General features: G+C 40.6%; 1 protein-coding gene across 1 annotated transcript in view; it reads right to left on the bottom strand.

The window, feature by feature from the left end:
• Nucleotides 1–21,451, bottom strand: part of LOC126175382 (nucleoporin Nup188) — a 294,589-nt gene that overhangs the window by 245,484 nt on the left and 27,654 nt on the right. The window contains exons 2-3 of the mRNA XM_049922156.1: nt 14,352–14,559; nt 1,929–2,147 (exon numbers count right to left, since the gene is read on the bottom strand). Of these exons, the coding sequence (XP_049778113.1) occupies nt 1,929–2,147; nt 14,352–14,559 (427 nt within the window). The remainder of the gene's footprint in view (nt 1–1,928; nt 2,148–14,351; nt 14,560–21,451) is intronic.

The raw sequence follows: 21,451 nt of genomic DNA on the forward strand, positions 1-21,451 counted from the left end.
GCCAGAGACTGTGGTCGCGCGCGTGCCCCCATTTGTGTGTGTGTGTGTGTGTGTGTGTGTGTGTGTGTGTGTGTGTGTGTGTGTGTGTGAGAGAGAGAGAGAGAGAGAGAGAGAGAGATATTATTATTCTTTGTGCTACGCACTTATTTGGTTCTACTACACCAAAATAAAAGTTCTAAAAGTTCTAAAAATTATGACAGCTTTCTTGAGAGTTTTTTTGCGTGTTTTAATGGAATATTTCCTCCAAAAGCTTGCTGTAAAAAATGACAAGCAAACTGAAATGGGTAACTATTGATGTAAAAGTGCAAGTGCCAGAAAAGTCAGCTACATAATGAACTGAAAAGAAAGACACTTTAAGATTTTATAAACTATGTAAAAAGGTCTAAAACTCTATTTAGAAGCGTGGTAAAGACAGCAAAAGAAATTGCACTCAGAAGTTCATTCTGAACCATAAATAAATCAAAGGTAGTCTGGTCAGTCGTAAAATCTGAAATTGATGTCATAGCCAGCAGTCCACAAATTTCCAGAACTAAGATAGCTGGCAAATCCATTGTAAAGTCTTCACATATATCAGAATGTTTCAATGAGGTTTTTGTAATTGCATCAAAATCAGATGTCGATATAAGTGGCTACCTAGATAATGTCCAACCCTTCAGTTTCAATCAGGATAACAGACAAGTTCTAATTAAATTTGAACAAATTATAGTTAAAGATGTAAAAGAAGTATTAGTCTCCCTTAAAAATAAAAGTTCAACTGGATGTTGTAATGAAAACAATTTCTAGTATATTATCGTGTCTAAAAAATAAACCGGTCATTTGAAGGAGGATTCTTCCCAGATGCTCTTAAGTATGAAGTAGCAAAGTCATTATTCAAGAAAGGCTCAAAGGAATATATAGAAAACTACCAACCAGTCAGTTTTCTCCCAATATTTTCAAAAGTATTCAGAAAAGTTCTGCAATCCAGATCCAAAATTTAATAACAAAATCTAATATCTTCACATTAAGTCAGTTCAGCTCCCAGAAGGGGAAAGAGTGCAATATGTGCCATCAACAAATTTGTTGAGAAAATTTGCTTATCACTGGACAAATCCCAAGGAGTCACTGGAACTTTCTGTGACCTTATGAAGGGTTTTGAATGTGTAAACCACTCTCTACTGTCACATAATTTAGAAAGATATGGAGTAAACGGTAGTGCTTTAGATGGTTCAAATCATATTTAACCTGTGGAAAGCAAAGGGTGGTTACAATGTCAGCTACAGGAAATGGATCTTCAGAATGGGAAATTATTTCACAGTGAGTCCCACCAGGTCTCATCTTAGGCCCAATCCTGTTTTTACTTCATGTAAATGATTTATTTCTAAATATAACATCCAACTCAGTTTAATTTGCAGATAACACATCTCTACTCATTGAAAGTGAGACCACAGAACATGTTCCCCAAAGAGTCACTTATACCCTAAATACTTCAGAACATCTGTTTGGTGTATGTGGATTAAAACTAAACATAAAAATTACACCGTTTAGAACTAAACAGTTATAATGAAGTGACCCCAAATTATCCATTTAAATCAGGAACCTTGGGAATCATGTTGTTGTTGTTGTTGTTGTTGTTGTTGTTGTCGTCGTCGTCTTCTTCAGTCCTGGGACAATTTGTGTACTACAGAGATCCACATAACATCATCAACATTTCATAATTGACACACATCATTTGATATAGATGTACATAATATATGCCACTGATGATGGTCTATGTACTCAAATTCTGGTCTGGCAATTAAATGGTTTCACATGTAGCTCACGGCGTACAGTAAGATGGCTTTTAAGAAATATATAATACTTATGTAACAAAACACATTACGTACACTACAAACTTTTAAAAAACTATCTAACTGAAAGAATTCTGCAAATTACTATGCTGTACCACTCACCTTAAATGGATGTTTATCATCATTGTGATGGATAAGAATATAGTTAATACATTTCAACAAAAATATTCTTTCACTTCTGTAAAATGTCCAAATATCATATATTAAGTTCTCAGTAAGATCATCATTTTCAACAAACTGTTGCAACCCAGTCACAGACCCATGGAACTCATGAAGTAAATAAATCGACAACAGATTCCATGCTTTCACAGCATCAAGATCCTATAATAAAGGTTTTACAGCATTACAAAATCATTGTTCACAGAGGGTAACACACGTATAGTACACACCTGAACATTTAAGTTACAGACAAAAGGCACTTAGAGTGACATTTAGCAGCAAAGTATACTGAAACCAAAGTTAATTACAGCCAGCAGGAAATGGTCATAACAAATAGCTTCCTTCAACTACTGCACTACAGAAAATTTTGGTTGTAAACTGGAAACAAGTCACATTTAATCATACATATTTACAAATAACAAACATGAATGCATTATTAATTGTTTTTAACTTTTATGTTCAAAGAAAGGTTTACTCTTCAATTTGTACTAAACGCGTAAATGAAGAAAGAAAACAAATGTAACATAAAATACACTCTTCCTTTACTATAACAACGCGCACGCGCGCCAACACACACACACACACACACACACACACACACACACACACACACACACACACACTCCTATATGATGCCAGATGGACTTTTGTAGGCACGCAGGCGTGGTGTGTGTGTGTGTGTGTGTGTGTGTGTGTGTGTGTGTGTGTGTGTGTGTGTGTGTTCCTCTAGCTCATAAAAAGATAACTCCAAAATGTAGCAAGTTTCTTTTTCTGTGTTCCTATTGACAATTCAACAATTCTGCTCTTCGGTGAGTGACATCCTTTAATTCAAAATTATTTATATTTCACAAGAACATTCACACAACATTGTCAGGTAACTTAGATGTTCTTCAAACGTCTTTGAAAAAATGACAATGTCATTCAGTTAGCAAAAACATGTTGTCCAGTTAAAGCATCAAAGCATGTTGTCCAACAGATGCTCACAGGTGGGAGCATTACATAGCCCAAAGTAGATAACTTTGAGGCCATCAGGAGTTATGAAGGCAACCTTTATCCTAATCAGCTTCATCTACCTCAATTTGCCAGTAGCGTATCTGTATTTCTGTAGTTGAGAAACAGTTTGCCCCTTTCAAACAGTCAAGGATGTCCTCAATGAGCAACGAGGGGTAGACATCTATCTTTGTGATTTTGTTCAGTCATCAGTACATGATGCAGAAATGCCATATGGCATCCTTCTTCATAAGGACAAGAGAGGACCAAGGAAACTCTGAATGTTTAGTGATGTCATCTTGCAGTATCCTGTCTACATCCTTCTGAATTAACCATTGTTCAGCCTGTGACATGCTATATGAGTTCTGGCTGATCCCCAGTGTTGATACAGGGTTTTACCATGGCCCACTTGGTCTGTCATTTCTCACTCCAGATCTACAGGTGTCCAAGAATCAGCACAGAATGACTAACACTTGCTGATGTTCTTCTCCAGATTCTATTGGCAGTTCAATAGTAACTTCTCCCATTGCACTGTTTTTAGTGCTAGCAGAGAATGATTCTTCAGAGCTGCCAATCCTGGACTTTTTCAACTGTTCTTATGCACATACCCTCAGGGATTGGTTGTGGTTGCTCCTGACAATTAGTGATTCAAAGTTCTCCTTGACCATCTGCAATGCATATGATCAACACTGATATTGTTTTGTGAGCCTGAGTAGCTTTTCTCAAATGACAAAAGCTTCACAGTTTACCTGAGAATCTAGAACGGAACTCATCTGGTTGATGATGATGGGATAACAATGTCTTCTTCAATGGCAAACAACCACCCAGAGCAATCCTTGTTATGGGTGCTTGTTGGAATAGCTTTGTCAATCTGCAGCTCTGATCTTCAACAACCTATGGCTGCTTGTGATGCCTACATAAAGTCTCATCCCAGAATAACACCATGACTACATTCTGTTAAAATGACAAATTCAAAGGGCTGTGTTCTGTCATTTATAGTTATTCTTGCAAAACATGTTCCTGTACGCTGGCTACATTTTCCTTTTAGCAACCTTCATCACAATCACTTCTGCATCACGAAAAATAATTCTCTTTAGCTATCGATGACAAGCATTCGACACTACATAAAATGAAGCCAGATTCAACTAGCACCAGGACAGGTTGGCTGTCAATAATGGCATCAATTAGACTTACTGACATCTTGATAATTGTTGTCCACTAAGGATTTTCATCTGTGGTGGTCTCACCTCCATAGACAAGAGCCTCACTTTTTTTCCACAATCTGGCAGCTAGATGACTGGTTGGCACCTCTGTATGGCAACGAAAAGCAGCTATGGTGTGTTGGGAAGCACCCTTGTCCATGGTATGGCAATGGGCTTCATCCCACTGGTTGATTATAATCGTCCCACTCGTTGACCATAATCATCTGCAATTGACTGGTACAATTGGGACTGTTGTGATGGTTGACATCTTGAGGCATAATATTTGTAGAACACTTATCTTCTTTCTTTGCAGTAGTGCACAATGTCTCTCCTCTACAAAGAAAACATGCCAGCTTGTTGTCCTCCATCCTCATGCTGGATTGTCCTTTGATGGCTGCAGCTAAATTCAAGATGCCCGAGTCCACTCTTCATGGGGCATTCAGCTGGTGGCAGAGATTGATGCTAATGATCAATAAACCTCTTCTTCAACATTCTCCATTATCTCTTGACGTATGGGATCTATATTCATAGCTGCTATCTCTTATGTGCTCATTCTGACAACTCTGGCTGCGATAAAATGCTATAGCTCTTCTCTTATTATCAGGGTAGTCTTCCACAATTGGCATAGTACTCACATTTGGGAATCGGAATCTCTTTCATTGGATTATTTTCCTTGGATTCTGTGACATTTAGATTCATAATGTTGCACTGAGCCAAAATATTCTGTATGTAAAACGGTGTCATTATACCATGACAGTGGGCTCTCTTCTTCAACTGTTGTTCTTCTAAGTAGATTTACTGTTGATTGTCACTAAATGTTTTCTTCACTTTGGCTTGGGATTTGTCTCAGCTATTGAGTTTCACTTTGTTGTTCTCAAACCACTGCTGGGCTGTGCTTTCCAAGTAATAATATACATTTGCTAGACGTATCATGTCTCCCAAATTTTGTATTTGATGACTAAGTCAAATCCTTTCAGCGATTTCATCAGGTCACGAGCAGTGACTCTGAAAATCACTGAAAAAACACTGCATCACGTGCAGTTGACTTACTGTTGACTTGAAATCCACAAGTCTCCTGAATATACGGACCTTTGGAATGATGTACTGCTTGTATTCCGGTTCCTGTCTGTAGAGGTGACAGCTTTTAAATTGCCTTATTGAAGCCATGCTGATGCAGATGTTTTAAAGTACCCTATGTCTCCATTAAACAACATAATCAAACTCAAGTCTAAATCAGAAAGCAGGGTTGTCAATAGAGTATAACACTTAGGACTGAAAGCATGTTTATTACTGACACCAACAGCACAGAACTAAACTCCTGGATGAAGAGTGCTGCTGTTTATACAAAAATTGAATATTCCAGAACATACAAACTTTATGATCATGAGAAATTTCAAGAATCTTCCAGAAATTACAATTACTAAACAACAAATATTTGTTGGTGATACTAACCACTGTGTGCAGCACATAAAGTGATAACACTCACACCTATCAGCACCTGCCTTCTTTGGGATTCGTATTACAACATTCTTCTTTAAATCTGGATGTATTTCACCTGTATACCAAATGGAATAGTTTTGTCATCATGGGTTGACCTATCCCCCACCCCACAGGAATTTAATAACCTTGAAGGAATGTCATCTACTCTAAGAGTCTTATTTTGCTTTAGGTCTTACAGTGTTTTGTTACATTCCTCTCACATTATCATATTTCCCATCTCATCTTCACCTAACTCCTCTTCCCTTTCCACCATACTCTCTTGCGTATCTTCCTTGTGTACAGTCCTTCTATTGATCCCTCCCATCTTTTGGCTTTTGCTTCTGTGCTTAATACCAGCTTGCCATCTGAGCTCTCGATATTCACAGCCCTGTTTTTTTTTTTTTCATTTTTTTCCTCTCCAGAGGTTTCTTTATTTTCTTATAGATGACTTCTCTCTTTTCTACAGTGCTAGATGCACTTCTAGAGCCTTGCATTTTGCCTCTAACCATTCCTGTTCTGCCCTTCTTGTCAATCTCAACGTTTTAGACATCTGTGTTTTTTGCCCAACTCATTTGTAGCATTTTTAAATTTTCTCCTTTCATCTTCTTCTTCTTCTGTAGTGGTCAATCCAAGGGTTGGTTTGCAACAGCTACAATGGCAGCTTGTCTCGATTCTGTGCGTCTTTCAGCTTTTCTCTTCATTTCTTTATAGGTGTTACATCCCACATCTTTCACGATTTGATCCATGTACCTCAGTCGTGGTCTTCCTCTTGGTCTTTTTTCTTTCATCAAGCAAACTAAATATCTTGGGAGTTACACATGGAGTCATACTGGGCTTGGATTTTTTAGTCAATACAATTCTCTGCTATTTCACTATTTCTGCTCTTAAAGCTACCCATTCATCCTCTATTGTATTCCTATCCCCTGTTTCACTGAATCATTGTTTAAGGCTTGCAATGAAAGTCTCAAAAACCAGTGATTCGTTCAGTTTATCCATCTGATTTATTTCATGTGTTACTCCAATTTCTTTTTTTCAGTTTTAATCTGCAATTCTTAAGCAATAAATTATGGTCTAGCTCTAAAATGTTTTAGAGTTTAAAATGTTGTTTCTAAACTCTTGTGCAGAAAGGTGTGCAGTATACTGCTGCTTCCATTTTCAATAAACTGCCACTTGAATTCAAAAATCTTAGCAGTAATCCACGTGCTTTCAAATCAAAACTGAAGAGTTTCCTCATTGGTCACTCCTTCTATTCTGTTGAGGAGTTCCTTGAAATATTAAGCTGATTCCTGTTATATTGTTGATTGTGTTTACTTAAACTTATGGATTGAGTTTTTTTGGGTGCATAAACATTTTATTTTTATCTGTCATTACATTTATGTTGTAATGACCTTTGAGATTTGCTCCTCAATTTGTCCTACGGAATTTGATATATAAATAAAATAAATAAGCCTCTGCCTTATTATTACATAATCTATTCGAAACCTTTAATTGTCTCTAGGTCTCTTTTGTGTTCATAACTTTCTTTCATGATACTTCAACGGAGTGCTTCAAATGATTTACATTCATAAGCACCAGGTAGTTTACCCTTTCATTCCTTTCACCAAGCCCATGTTCTCCAACTACTTTCCAAGTCTTCAATTATAAAACTGTCCCCGAAACTACTGAAAAGGTTGCTGCCCCTCTTCAAAGCTATAAGTTACTCTGGCTTCACAATAGATACCCTTCTGATGTGGTTGCACCTATGATATACAGCTATCTGTGTAGTTGAAGCTCACAGGCCATCTCAGAATGACATGGCCATGATGCAATAGGGAATACCATTTTTGTAGTTGCATTACAATATTAATGGGACACACAGCATGGACACATCTACATCTACATGAACACTCTGCAACTCACACTTAAGTGCCTGAACCACTTTCACACATTTTCTCTGCCGTTACATGCCTGAAGAGCATGCAGGAAAAACGAACTCGAATATCTTTCTGTGTGAGTTCTTCCAATTTTTTTAAAATTTTAAGATGATGATCTATTCTCCCTGTGCACATAGGCATCAACAAAGTATTGTTAAATTGAAACTTCATGAAAATATCTTTCCACAATGAGAAACATCTTTGTTTTAATTATTGCCACCCAAACTAACGTACCAGATCTGTGGTAATCTCTCCTCTATTTATCTGCCCTTCTTTGAACTTTCTGGGTGTCCTCTGTCACTCCTACCTGTTAAGGACCCCATATTGCACAGCAATACTCTAGGAAAGGATGGATAATTATAGCACAGGTAGTCTCTTTAGGGGATTTGTTGCACCTTCAAAGTGTTCTGCCAATAAAACAAAGTCCTCCATTTGTCTTCCCCACAACATTATCTACGTGATCATCCTAATTTATGTTGTTATGTTTACGTTATTTTGTTCATAATTTTTCATTATTTAGGGACAACTCCCAATTTTCGCACCATACAGATATCTTGTCTAAATTATTGCAATTGGTTTTTATCTTATGATAACATTGCTAGACTGTGAATAACAGCATCATCAGCAAGATGTCTGCTCAGATATTCTCCTACATCTTTTATACAGACTACAAACAGTAGAGGGATTATATCACTTCCTTGGGGAATGTCCGATATCACTTCTGTTTAACTCTATGACTTTCCACCAATTACTACAAACTGGGACTTTTCTGACAAGAGATCATGAATCCAGTCACACAAGTGAGACAATAACCCATAGGCAAGCATTTACATTAGAAGCCACTTGTGAGTAACACTATCAAAATCCTTGTGGAAATGTAGAAATATGGAATGAATCTGAGATTCCCTTTTGATGGCACTCATTACTGCATGAGAATAAAAAGAGCCAGCTGTGTTGTATATGAATGTTATTTTCTGAATCCATACTAACTGTGTGTCAACAGATTATTTTCTTCAAATATTTCTTTACTTTTGAACACCGTACAAGTTCCAAAATCCTACTGCAGATGGACAACATAGTTACAAGTTAGTAATTCAACGGATTACACCTATTCCCTTTCTCGAGTTTTGGTGTGGCCTGTGCAACTTTCCAGTCTTCAGGTATGGATCTTCCATTGAGTGAGTGGTTGTATATGATGGCTAAATATGGAGCTCAGCATAATCTGAAAGGAATCTGATTGGCATACAATCTGAACCAGAAGACTTGCTTTTAGTAAGTAATTTACACTGCTTCGCTACACCTAAGATACCTATTTTTACGTTACTCGTGTTGGCAGCAGTTTTTAATTCAAATTCTGGAACATTCACATCACCTTCTTTGATGAAGGAATTTCAGAAAAATGTATTTGGTAACCCTGCTTTAACGGCACTGCCATCAGTAACGTTACCATCACTATTGCACAGTGGAGGTATCTTGCCACTGATGTACTTTACCTACAACTAGAATCTTTTTGGATTCCCTGCCACATTTTGAGAGCGAGTTCCATTGTGGAAACCATTAAAAGTACCTTGCATTGAAGTCTAAGCTAAATTCTGACCTTCCATAAAACTCCACTAATTAGGGAATTTTGCCTTCTTTTAAATTTGGCATGTGTTTTTCATTGCTTCTGCAAAAGCGTTATGACCTTTCTTGTGTACCATGGTGAGTCAGTTCTTGTTAATTTTTTGGTACAAATTCTAACTATTTCTTTGAATTTAAGCCACATCTAGTCTACACTTACATAGATGGTTTGGAAGGAATGGAGACTGTCCATCAGGAAGGTCATGCGAATTTTTATCTGCTTTTTTTATGGAAATATTTTGTGTTTATTTTTGGTGGTTTGAGTGTTATGGTATCCACCCTGGCCACAATGACCTTGTGGTCATAGTCCCTGTATCCACCCTAATACTCCCTGCAGGTTGAGTCAGAAGGAAGGGTATATGTTTTGAGGGGTGATAGAATTAGTGATCCTGAACAAAAAACTTCATACGGACATGTGCCCCATTCTAAATGGTTCCCATGATAGAACACATTTAACATCACTTTTGCACATTTTTCTTGAATAACTCAAAACCATGCCCTCCAGACAAAACTTGTCACAGTACAAATTTAAGCTACAGTGTAAATATCCTACAAAACAGACCTTATTACTTTTTTCTCTAGGACTAATTTGTGTGTGTGTGTGTGTGTGTGTGTGTGTGTGTGTGTGTGTGTGAAGAGAGTGTGAAAATACTTAAATCTCACACGATGTATACACACTGTAGCTTAGGTACTTTTTGCAAGCCAATCTGAGGCAGTTTTCCAACTTCACAGACCACAGATGCCCTATAGCAAATTGTTGGCCTCAACTTCCCCTAGACTACTGTGGTATGTTGTACGGAATGATAACATTTGAATAACATAGAAAATAAATAACAATGTACATTAAATGTGTTCTATCTCAAAAACCATTTGTAATAGGGCATATGTCCATATGAAGTTTTTTGTTCAGAATCACTAACACAATCACCCCTCAAAGTATGTCCCTGTTCTCATGATTCACCCTGTATTTGCTCAGGATTGTTTCTGCTATAAGGCCAAAGAGGTTTTCGCAGTCATTTAAACTGTGAGTGGGCTCATGAACTAACTGTTCAAAATTATTTTCAGAGAAAGCATTTAGCACAATCATTAACAATGTTTTATGCCTGGTTCCCAACATGTATTTTCGTCAACATATCAAATGTAGATTGAAATCACCACCAACTATAATTGTATGAGTAGGATAGCTATTTGAGATCATACTCAAATTTTCTTCAAATCTTTCAGCACTGTGTAATCTGAGTCAGGGGATCAGTATAAGGAATCAATTATCAATTTATTCCAGTTCTCAAGAATTACCTCTACCCATACTAACTAAATGTAACTGGATAGATAAAAAAAATCTACTCACCAAGTGGTGTCTGGAAAACACATGTGAAGTTTACAAGCTTTAAGAGCCAGAGTCTCCTCCTCCTGGCAGAAGGGTTGAAGGGGAAGGAAGAGGAGTGACAGGAAATGACTGGTGAATTTTAGGAAAAGGGGTAGAGTTAGCAAAAGTCGTCCAGAACATCAGGTCAGGAAAGACTTACCGGATGTGAACTGGGATTCTGGGGAACTTTTACGAATCTACCCCTTGTCCCGAATCTAACCAATCCTTTTCCTTCAACCCTTCTGCCATAAGGAGGACACTGGCTCTGAAAGCTTGCAAACTTTAATATCTTTTATATATGTGTTCTCCTGCTGCCACTTGGTGAGCAGATTTTTTACCTATCCAATTACATCATATTTTCACTACAAGATGAACTACTTCTACAAGGATAGGCTGAAACGTAGTGCACAGGTTTGTACAATATGACTTAATGACCTTGAGAAATGCTTCCCCCTCTATACACATGTACAGTTTGAATGTCTTGCGTTCATCCACAGTATATTGAGTAGTGGAAGTATGGAGATGGATTCTAGTGCTATGTTATCATGACTTAAACGGCATGCTGTTATTGAACTTTTAACTGTTGAAAAAGTGACTGCTAGTGATGAAGATGATGTTTGGTTTGTCGGGCGCTCAACTGCACGGTCATCAGTGCCCGTATCACGTCCCAATTTTTACACAGTTCAATTATTTACACAGTCCAATGGATCCATTGTCATGAATGACGATGATGATGATAATGATGATGATGATAATACAAACACCCAGTCCCCGGGCAAAGAAAATCCACAACCCGGCCGGGAATCGAACCCGGGACCCTGTGACCCACTGGCAGCAACACTAGCCACTAGACCACGAGCTGCAGACGACTGCTAGTGAGATTCGTCATCATTTAAGGGCTGTTTTTGTGATGATCAATGGATAATAACAATTCATGGTTGCGAGCCCAGAAAAGCCATAATTGTTGATGAAACATGTGGCAGACATCCAATCCTTGTCACAAGCGATGAACATCGCAAACTCATCGATGATTTGATTCCAAATGAGCAGCAAATCACTCAAAAGCTAATCGCAAACCATATTGGAATACCCAAGGAATGTGTCAGCTTTATTATTAAATAATTAGGATACTGTCAAACCTGTGCATGATGGGTACCACGGTGTCTCACAGATGAAACCAAGCAGCGCTGACGGGAATGCTGTGAGCAATTCTTGCAGTGCTACTGTAATGAAGGAGGCAACTTCCTTTTGAGTACTGCGATGGGGACTGAGTCATGGGTCCTTCATTACGACCCAGGAGAAAAAGAAAGAGTGCTGAATATTGACATCTGTCTTCTCTTAATTGTTTTTGTTCGTGTTCTACAAGAAAGTGTGCCTTACTTTTCAGTCTATTCTCGTAGCAGCAACAAACATGCCACCATCGACTGTATCTAATCTATCCTTTCTGAACACTGTCAGGTCCTTTGTCATTGTTCTTAATGTAATAAAAGCAATAGGGATTAGATTATATTGAATACAGTTTAAGTCTATAGTCCCCCAACCATGTGCCATGAACCTTGCCAAGATGGGGTGTTACTTGCCTCTGATACAGATAGCTGTACTGTAGGTTCAATAACAATGAAGGGGTATCTGTGGAGAAGCCAGATTAACCCATGGTTACCAAGGAGAACAGCTACCTTTTTCAGTAATTGTATGCAAAACTTTCTGGATGACTGACTGATAGGGCCTTGTATCATTAGTCAACATGGCCTTGCTGTCCTGGTACTGCAGGCAGCTGACAGCAAGAGGAAACTACAGCTGATGGCATTCTCTTGGGTAAAATATTCCAGAGGTAAAATAGATCCCATTCAGTTCTTGGGTGATGACTACCTAGGATGGTGTAATCATCAGGAAAAATAAAAATGTCTTTCTACAGGTCAGAGCGTTAGATTCCTTTATCAGTAGGTAGGTTAGAGAATTTAAAAATGGAAATATACAGGTTGAAGTTAGATATAGTGGGAATTAGTGAAGTGTGACGGCATGAAGAACCACATTTCTAGTCAGGTTAGTACAGGGTTATTGACACAAAATCAAATAGGAGTAATGCAAGAGTTGACTTAATAATAAATAAGAAAAAAGGAATATGCGTAAGCTACTATGAACAGCATAGCATACACATTATTGTAGTCAAGATAGACAGGAAGCCAATGCCCACAACAGATGTACAAGTTAATATGCTAATTAGTTTAGCCAGTGCAGAGGAGACTGGGCAACTGTATGATGACATTAAGGAAATTATTCTGATGGTTGAGGGAAATGTATAGGTTAAAGTCAGATATAGTGGAAATTAGTGAAGTTTAATGGCACAAGGAACAAGACTTCTTTCAAAATGTGGTGCTACAGAAGAATGCTGAAGATCAGATGTATCGATCACATAACTAATGAGGAGGTACTATAAGTAATGAGGAGGTACTGAATAGAATTGGGGAGAAGAGGAATTTGTGGCACAACTTTACTAGAAGAAGGGATCAATTGGTAGGACATGTTCTGAGGCATCAAGGGATCACCACTTTAGTATTGGAGGGCAGCATGGAGGATAGAAGTCGTAGAGGGAGACCAAGAGAGGAATACATTAAGCAGATTCAGAAGGATGTAGGTTGGAGTACTTATTCAGGGATGAAGAGGCTTGCACAGAATAGGGTAGCATGGAGACTCTGGGTTGAAGACCACAAGAACAAGGAAGATGAAAAGTTAATTGTGGTGAGTGACTGGAATTCGGTAGTATGAAAAGGAAAAGACAGAAAAATAGTAGGAAAATATAGAATCCAGGAATGAAATGAAAGATGGAGCTGCCTGCTAAAATATTGCACAGATCATAATTTAATCACCACTCACAATTGGTCTAAGAGTAATGAAAGAAGGAAGTATACATGGAAGAGATCTGGAGGCACTGAAAGATTTCAGATTGGTTACAAAACAAATATTTTGAAAACACATTTTAAATCCACAAGACATTTCTGGTGACAGATTTGAACTCTATACACAATTTGTAAGATATGAACTGCAGGTAAAAACTGAAGATACTGCAAAAGACAGGAAATCATGGGGATAAGACCTGGACAAATTGAAGGAACGAGTTGACAGTGAGAATTGTGAGAATATCAGAGGGTGCAGTAGGCAGTGTTGGACTGAAATGGGGGAAGGAATACAACAAAAGACAAATGAGTAGCTTCGAGAGATGATATAGGCAAGGCAGCAGAGAATCTTGCAGATAAAAAGACACAATCTAGTAGAAATCCCTGGACACAACAGGAGATACTGAATATAATTGTCAAAAGGAGAAAATACAAAAATGAAGTAGCTGAACGGGAATATAAATATGAGATTGACAGAAACTGCAAAATGGCTATGAAGTAATGGTTAGTGGACAAATGCACGGCTTTAGAACCACGCATAACCATGAGAATGAAAGACATTACCTTTAGAGAAATTGAAGATCTTCGGAGAAAAGAGAAGCAGCTGCACGAGTATCAATGGTTGAGATGGTAAACCTTTACTAACCAAAGAGGGGAAACCTGGACAGTGGAAGGAATATACTGAGGCTTTATACAAGAAAAACAAACTGGAGGACAATGTTATGCAAGAGAAGAAGAAGTAGGCGAGGATGAGGTTTAGGGGGTTTAAATGGACATAGAGTGCAGTAGTTACATACAGATGAAGAGGCTTGCACAAAATACTCCCTAGTTTGCCTACTAGACTTGATAAAGTACTACATGCAGCCATAATGTTTTTTGCTGTATACATAAAAAAGTCTTACCAGAAAACTTCCTAATGTGGTAACAAACTTAAAGACTGGAGCAGAAAGTTTTGATTTTAGGAGATCATCAGATGGTTCTTTTGCCCTCTTATAGTAATTCAACCCATTTTTTAAAAGAGGCAGGGCTTTATCAAGCTCATCATCAACAGCATCACTAGAAATGTCATAAATAGAACCAGATAACAAGGTCCATAACGACTTGCAGTACCTGCAACAGAAATATTGCACTTGTCACTTGTATACTGTCTATTGTCTACAAATACAGAAAAGAATGGATCACTTTCAATGATAAACACTACCTAGCTGTATATGGAAATTATTGAGAGCAGTATAAAGGCCTATAACAAACAAAAGACAAAATTTATTGATACAGATCACAAGAAACATCATCTTATGATCATAGAAATTGTAGGATGGAAGTAACCAACAAAAATAAAAAGACAAAACCACTCATTTGCAAATAATAGCGCACCATTAAGAATGGTGTATTCTGGTGTTATATTAAGGCAGTTTTCTGATTTATTACACGTTGTCTAATCACTGTCCATCATCATCCACAGCTGAGTGATTGTCTTTCATCATTTTACTTTGTTCATTTGTTGATACTGCTGTAGGTTTGTGTGAACCATACTAATGTTTTTTCAAATTATTCTGATCTGCATGCAGTTTCTGTAATGTCACATGCTGGAATTGGCTTATTCTTGCACAGGTCACATTTGATCACCAAAAAATATGTTCATTAATACTACTTGAATTCAGTTGAAATGTTAGATTTATAATGCTGCTTGTAACAAAATCTTTGGAGCTGGTGGGGAAAAAACTTGTAAGATTTGGACATCGTGAACTGGTCACAATGTAAAGATATGTTTCTATGATGGAGACAAGTTACGTAAGTACTATTACAATGCTGTTTCAATATGAGTACATGTGTATTGGTAATGCACTCTCTGCAAAGTTATTTCCTTTGTAATACATACAGCCTCAAGATGGTGCAATATAGACTGAAATGGATTGCCGAATAATAGATAAAAAAAAGTGTAGCTGACGTATATACAATTAAGTTCTGCAAAATTAATACACTACAAACTAGTCTTGGTCAAAATTTGTAACAAGGTTACATCCCACCCAATGAAAATAAAGCATAGTTTGACTTAGCCATAAGCCAAAAACCTGCAACGTTCACTTTGTGTTAACATACCTCTGCAATGCCTAGGCAACGTTATCATCATCACCGTTTATGGCACATTGTTCCTGTGTATAAGTCTTTGAAAGCAATGGACATTGACCTTGCTGGCCAATTCAATAAACAACACACAAGAATGACAGAAGGGCAACAAACACTAAAATGGACAAAATCAGACAAGAAAACCACAGAGAGACACAAGAAACATGTAGAAGACATCAGCAGATTACCATGGCTGGCTGACCATGAGAATAAAAAGGAGAAGCCAGGCACTCTGCAACACATTAAAACCTCCACCCTAAAAGCACTAGGGTGGAGGACACAGAGGGACAAAGAACATGCACTGAAACTTAGATCAAAAGATAAAACCCACCATCATGAATAAAATGTAAAACTAAAACTGCTATTGAGGCATTGTTGCCCGACACCGAAGGTAGGGTTCTGAGAAAGTTAAAAGTTCACCATAGAGCGGCTAAAAGTGGGCAGTTCAGCAAGAGGTGGATGACCGTCATTTGTGAGCCACAGCAACACCGAGGTGGGTCCTCGCGACGAAGGAGGTAACCATGTGTTAGCTATGTATGGCCAATGCGGAGCCAGCAGAGGAAAACTGATTCCCTGTGAGAGGACCACATGGAAGACTTCCACACATTCGTAGTCTCCTTAATGACACACAGTTTGTTGTGTGTACTGTTATGCCATTCCATCACCCAAAGCCATAAAACCCTGCAGCATAAGACAGAAGGCAGGTCAGTTTCGGAGATGCCCATCTCCAGAAGCGGGTTCTGCGTAGCCTGTTTGGCCAGCCTGTCGGTAAGTTCGTTGCCTTGGATTCCGATGTGTCCTGGTGTCCACACAAACACCACTGAACGACGGGACCATTCCAGGGCATAGATGGAATCCTGAATAGACGCTACCAACAGATGGTGAGGGTAGCACTGGTTCTACATCTACATCTACACGATTACTCTGCAATTCACATTTAAGTGCTTGGCAGAGGGTTCATCAAACCCCAATCATACTATCTCTCTACCATTCCACTCCCGAACAGCGCGCAGGAAAAATGAACACCTAAACCTTTCTGTTCGAGCTCTGATTTCTCTTATTTTATTTTGATGATCATTCCTACCTATGTAGGTTGGTGCTCTATGCAGTTGATACAGATGGGAGGCGGGGCACAGGGAGTATTGGGATGTGAAGGAGGTCCACAATCCCAACAGGCGATGCTGGAAGTACAGCGGGAAGACATATGGCCGAACTTCCAGCACTTAAAGCACCATATTGGGTGAGGGATATATGGCTTTACGTCAGCAGTAGACCATCACCTTCACCTTCTTGGGTAATGTGTCACCCTCGGAGCCCAAGATGAAGGCACCAGTGGCAACCTGATTATCCCTCGGACCCCAGTGGACGTGCCAGATGAAATGGACACCTCGCCGCTCTAATATGGCATGCAGCACCTTGTAGGCTGCTCAAGGAGTCAGTACACCAGAGCATGAGCGGATGTGCTCAAGAGCAAGAGATGTGGCCGCCAGCTCTGCAGTGAGAACACTGAAGCCACCTGGCAAGCAGTGCTGTTCAATATGTCCTCCATGAGCATACGCAAAGCCTACACGACCATCAGCCATTGAGCCATCGGTGTAAACCACTTCATGGCCCCGGTACATGTCGAGAACCAAGAGAAAGTGATGGCAGAGAGCCACAGCGTTAACAGAGTCCTTATGGTCATGCAAAAGGTCCAGAAGAATCTGTGGACTAGGTGTACACCATGGAGGTATATGTGAATGGACCTCAAGGAGAGGTGGTAACAGGAAGGACTCCAGTTCAGACAGAAGGGACCGGACGCGAACCACAATCTTAAGCCCTGACCTGGACCGCAAATGCGGGAGATGAACCGCCATGGTTGGAAAAAGGAGACGGTAATTTGGATGCACAGGAGAACTACGAACATGTGCAATGTAACTGGTGAGTAGTTTTGCACGCCTAACCTTCAATGGAGGGACTCCAGACTCCACCAGGACACTGGTCACCGGATTCGTTCTAAAAGCTCCCATCGCTAGGCAAATGCCACAGTGGTGCACTGGGTTGAGTAAACGCAACGCTGAGGGCACCGCCAAACCGTAAACCAGACTCCCATAGTCAATGTGGGATTAAACAAGGGCCCTGTAGAACTGCAGCAGTGTAGAGCAATTTGCACCCAAGCTGGTGTTGCTCAGGCAGCAAAGGGAATTAAGATGCTGTCAGCACTTCCGCTTAAGCTGGCGAAGGTGACTCCACCTGACACTCTATTATAGTCGCTACGGCTCCTGTAATGTCCCTTATAGCCAAGGAGGGCACGGGTCCACATTGCCGTGAACCAGGTTTCCTGGAGGGCAATGCAGAAAGTAGGTGTAAAGCTTAAGAGTTGCCATAGTTCAGCCAGGTGGTGGAAAAACCCACTGAAATTCCACTGGAAGATTAAGTGATCATGACACTGGGAAGGCAGGAAACAGTCAATGAGGCAGTCTATGCCTCATGGTCACCTGCTGCCACGAGATGAGTACTGTACGATCGACATCCATTGTGTCTGAGAGCCCAGCTCACCATGGAGGTATATGTGAATGGACCTCAAGGAGAGGTGGTAACAGGAAGGACTCCAGTTCAGACAGAAGGGACCGGACGCGAACCACAATCGTTCTCAGGAGACACCAGAATCTCCACCTCATCCTCAGACACAGAGCTTGTAGGTAGTGGTGGTGTGGGTGTCACCACAGTGACTTGGTTCTTGGGGGTCTTTTTCTTTTTAGGTTTCTCTCGCTGCTCATTAGGTTTGTCCAGCTGGGAGGGCTTCACTGATTCAGTCTCAGGGACTGAGGAGGACCGTGAAGCCCTACAACCAGCTACCTGAAGTTGCTTCAGCCACTGGAGGGTGTCAGCTTCGCCACTGGTAGGAACCAGGGAAGGGAGTGACCCAAGGGATCCCTTCCTGGCGAGAGGAGCCAAAGAAGACTTATGCTTCTCTGGCTGAGAAGTGTGGATTGACGTCCCAGATGGTTGGGGTGGGGGGGGGGGGGGGGTGTTGCGCCTGAAGTAGGGTGTGCAGTAGCAACAGGGAGGAAAGTGCCCCCCACCATCAAGGGGGCAGGTGGAGTCTGACAGCTCTGAGAGAGAACTGTATGCATGGGAACAGAAGATGGTAGAACCATTGTCATAGTGGCAGCATAGGTTGATGTCATATGCACAGGATGTAGCCTCTCATATTTTCTCTTAGCCTCAGTGTAGGTCAGTTGGTCCATGGTCTTGCATTCCATTATTTTTCTTTCTTTTTGGAGAATCTTACAGTCTGGTGAGCAAGATGAATGGTGCTCTCCGCAGTTGATACATATGGGAGGTGGGGCACAGGGAGTATTGGGATGTGAAGGAGGTCCACAATCCCAACAGGTGATGCTGGAAGTACAGCGGGAAGACATATGGCCGAACTTCCAGCACTTAAAGCACCATATCGGGGGAGGGATATATGCTTTACGTCAGCAGTAGACCATCAGCTTCACCTTCTTGGGTAATGTGTCACTCTCGGAGCCCAAGATGAAGGCACCAGTGGCAACCTGATTATCCCTCGTACCCCAGTGGACGTGCCAGATGAAATGGACACCTCGCCGCTCTAAAATGGCATGCAGCTCATCGCCAGACTGCAAAACAAGGTCCCTGTGAAATATGATACCCTGGACGATATTTAAGCTCTTATGGAGCGTGATGGAAACAGAAACATCCCCCAACTTGTCATAGGTGAGTAGTGCCCGTGACTGGGCTGAGGATGCTGTTTTGATCAAGACCAATCCTGACCGCATTTTGGACAAGCCCTCCTCCCCAAACTTGTCCTCTACATGCTCCACAAAAAGCTAAGGTTTCATTGACAAGAAAGATTCCCCGTCAACTCTCGTACATACAAGGTACCAGGGTGAATAAGTTTCGCTGCCATCCTTAGCCTGGCGTTCCCCCCCACTGTGTGGCAGGGGGGGGGGGGGGGGGCGTATGGGATGGGGGGACGATTTGCAGTCATATTTCTTAGCATTGAAGTTAGACCTTGATCACTCAGAGACTGCTGGTGTTTGACCAACAGCAAGAGATAACGTACTACGCTTCATGGCACGTCATCTGCCCTGATGCCACCCACTCCGACCAGGGGCCTTCCCCACTGGTGCCACCCAGCCGCAGCAAAGGCCACCTGGCAGGATGATCATTGCCGGGAGTCCCGATACCCCAGGGTAACGGGCACCTACTCCTTAGCATACGTCAATGGCGCAGGCATCAGCAAAGCGATCCCTGTGTGGTCAAAGGGCTACAACCAACAGGGTACATGGCGGCCTCATCACAACGGACTGGCTACCGTGCTGGAAATCAGGCGCAAATGAGCTAAGAAGTTCATTATCATCGACAGAGCAGAAAGTGATACTGCACCGAGGATGGAGGAAAATGCACCCAGGAGGGTGACCTAGCCCAACAGATGGAGAATGAGCGGAAGTGCAGACCCATGTCGAGGAAGGATGAGAGAGGTCTCAGCACATGATGGACACTATGCACCATGTAAGGCACCCTACGCCAATTGGCTCGCTCTTCAGGAAAATTTTGAAAAACGGAGGCAAACTCTACAGGGGACCATCACATAAAGGCCGAAGCATGTGAGACTCCTTTTAGTCCCGTCTTATGACAGGCAGGAATACCTTGGACCTATTGTAACCCCTGGACCCACAAGGAGGTTGCTAGGAAGACCTGGAGTAAAACAGAGACTTCAGGAATACTAGCTAAGGTCCCATATGGTACTTCGGTTCCAGATAAGCCCTTTGTTTTGTGAACTAGAAGAAAGAAGCAGCTCAACTCTGACATGTACTTGTTTATATGGGAGAGAGTGTCACTGAAATAATACAGAATTTGGGCTGGACATTATTAAAACAAAGGCGTTTGTCATTGTGTTGTGGGAGTGAGGCACCAGGGAGATTTGAACACGGATCTCACGCACCACAGTGCAGCACTGTGACCACACAACTACACTGCCGTTGTTTTTGCAATTCACTTGATGTTGCACATCTCAAGCTTGCACAGTTCACCATTTCTATTTTGCTTCTTTTTTCAGAGTTCAGTACACCTTCTCCCTGTTTTCATGCTTGATCTGTGTTCAGTTATTGATGGACTATCCAATGGACCATTTTACCACTAAATATGGGGGGGGGGGAGGGGAGGGGAGAGTTTCCCTTGTAAGTAGTCAAAGGACTTAGTTATGTTGTTCCAGTCTGAGGCGATGATGAGTACTGATATGAGTGTAGTCAGAGGATTAGATCCAAGTTTGGATATGGCACTGTAATCTATCTGGAGACCACATCTGGACTGCCTGTCTGTAAAGATATATTAAGACTTTCAATAAATTGAGCCATGGATTGCTTTTCATTGCAGATGCACCATCCACCCATGGCTGGACTGTAAGGGAGACAGCTTTTAGTGTAAACTGGATGGCAGTTATAAAAACTGAGGTATTTTTGACTGTTAGTGTGTTTCATATTGACAGAGATTTTTATGGAGTCACTCCATAGGTCAATGTCAGTGTCCAGGAAGGCAGCACAGCTGGGCTAAGGAAACAATGTGAAGTGGATTGGAGAGAAGGTGTTGAGATTGTAGAGCAGGGCTGTCCGAGCTGTGACCCAAAGTACATACCATTGTGGCACAAGATGGGAGCACCTGTCATAAGGTTGGTGAAATAAAATTGGTTTATGTAAATTTACAATAAATTGAATATTTTCATTTTGAAGCTCCCACTACACAGTTGCATTCTCTCTTTGGTCCATCCCATCTTTTCTTTTTCTTTTTTTCAGTGATTATATTTAGTGTTAAGTATATTACATGTGGATCAAAAATATTTGCCTTCTTCCACTGTGTCTCAGGTAAGTTA

Source organism: Schistocerca cancellata, chromosome 3, assembly GCF_023864275.1.
Source record: "Schistocerca cancellata isolate TAMUIC-IGC-003103 chromosome 3, iqSchCanc2.1, whole genome shotgun sequence".
Lineage (NCBI taxonomy): Eukaryota > Metazoa > Arthropoda > Insecta > Orthoptera > Acrididae > Schistocerca > Schistocerca cancellata.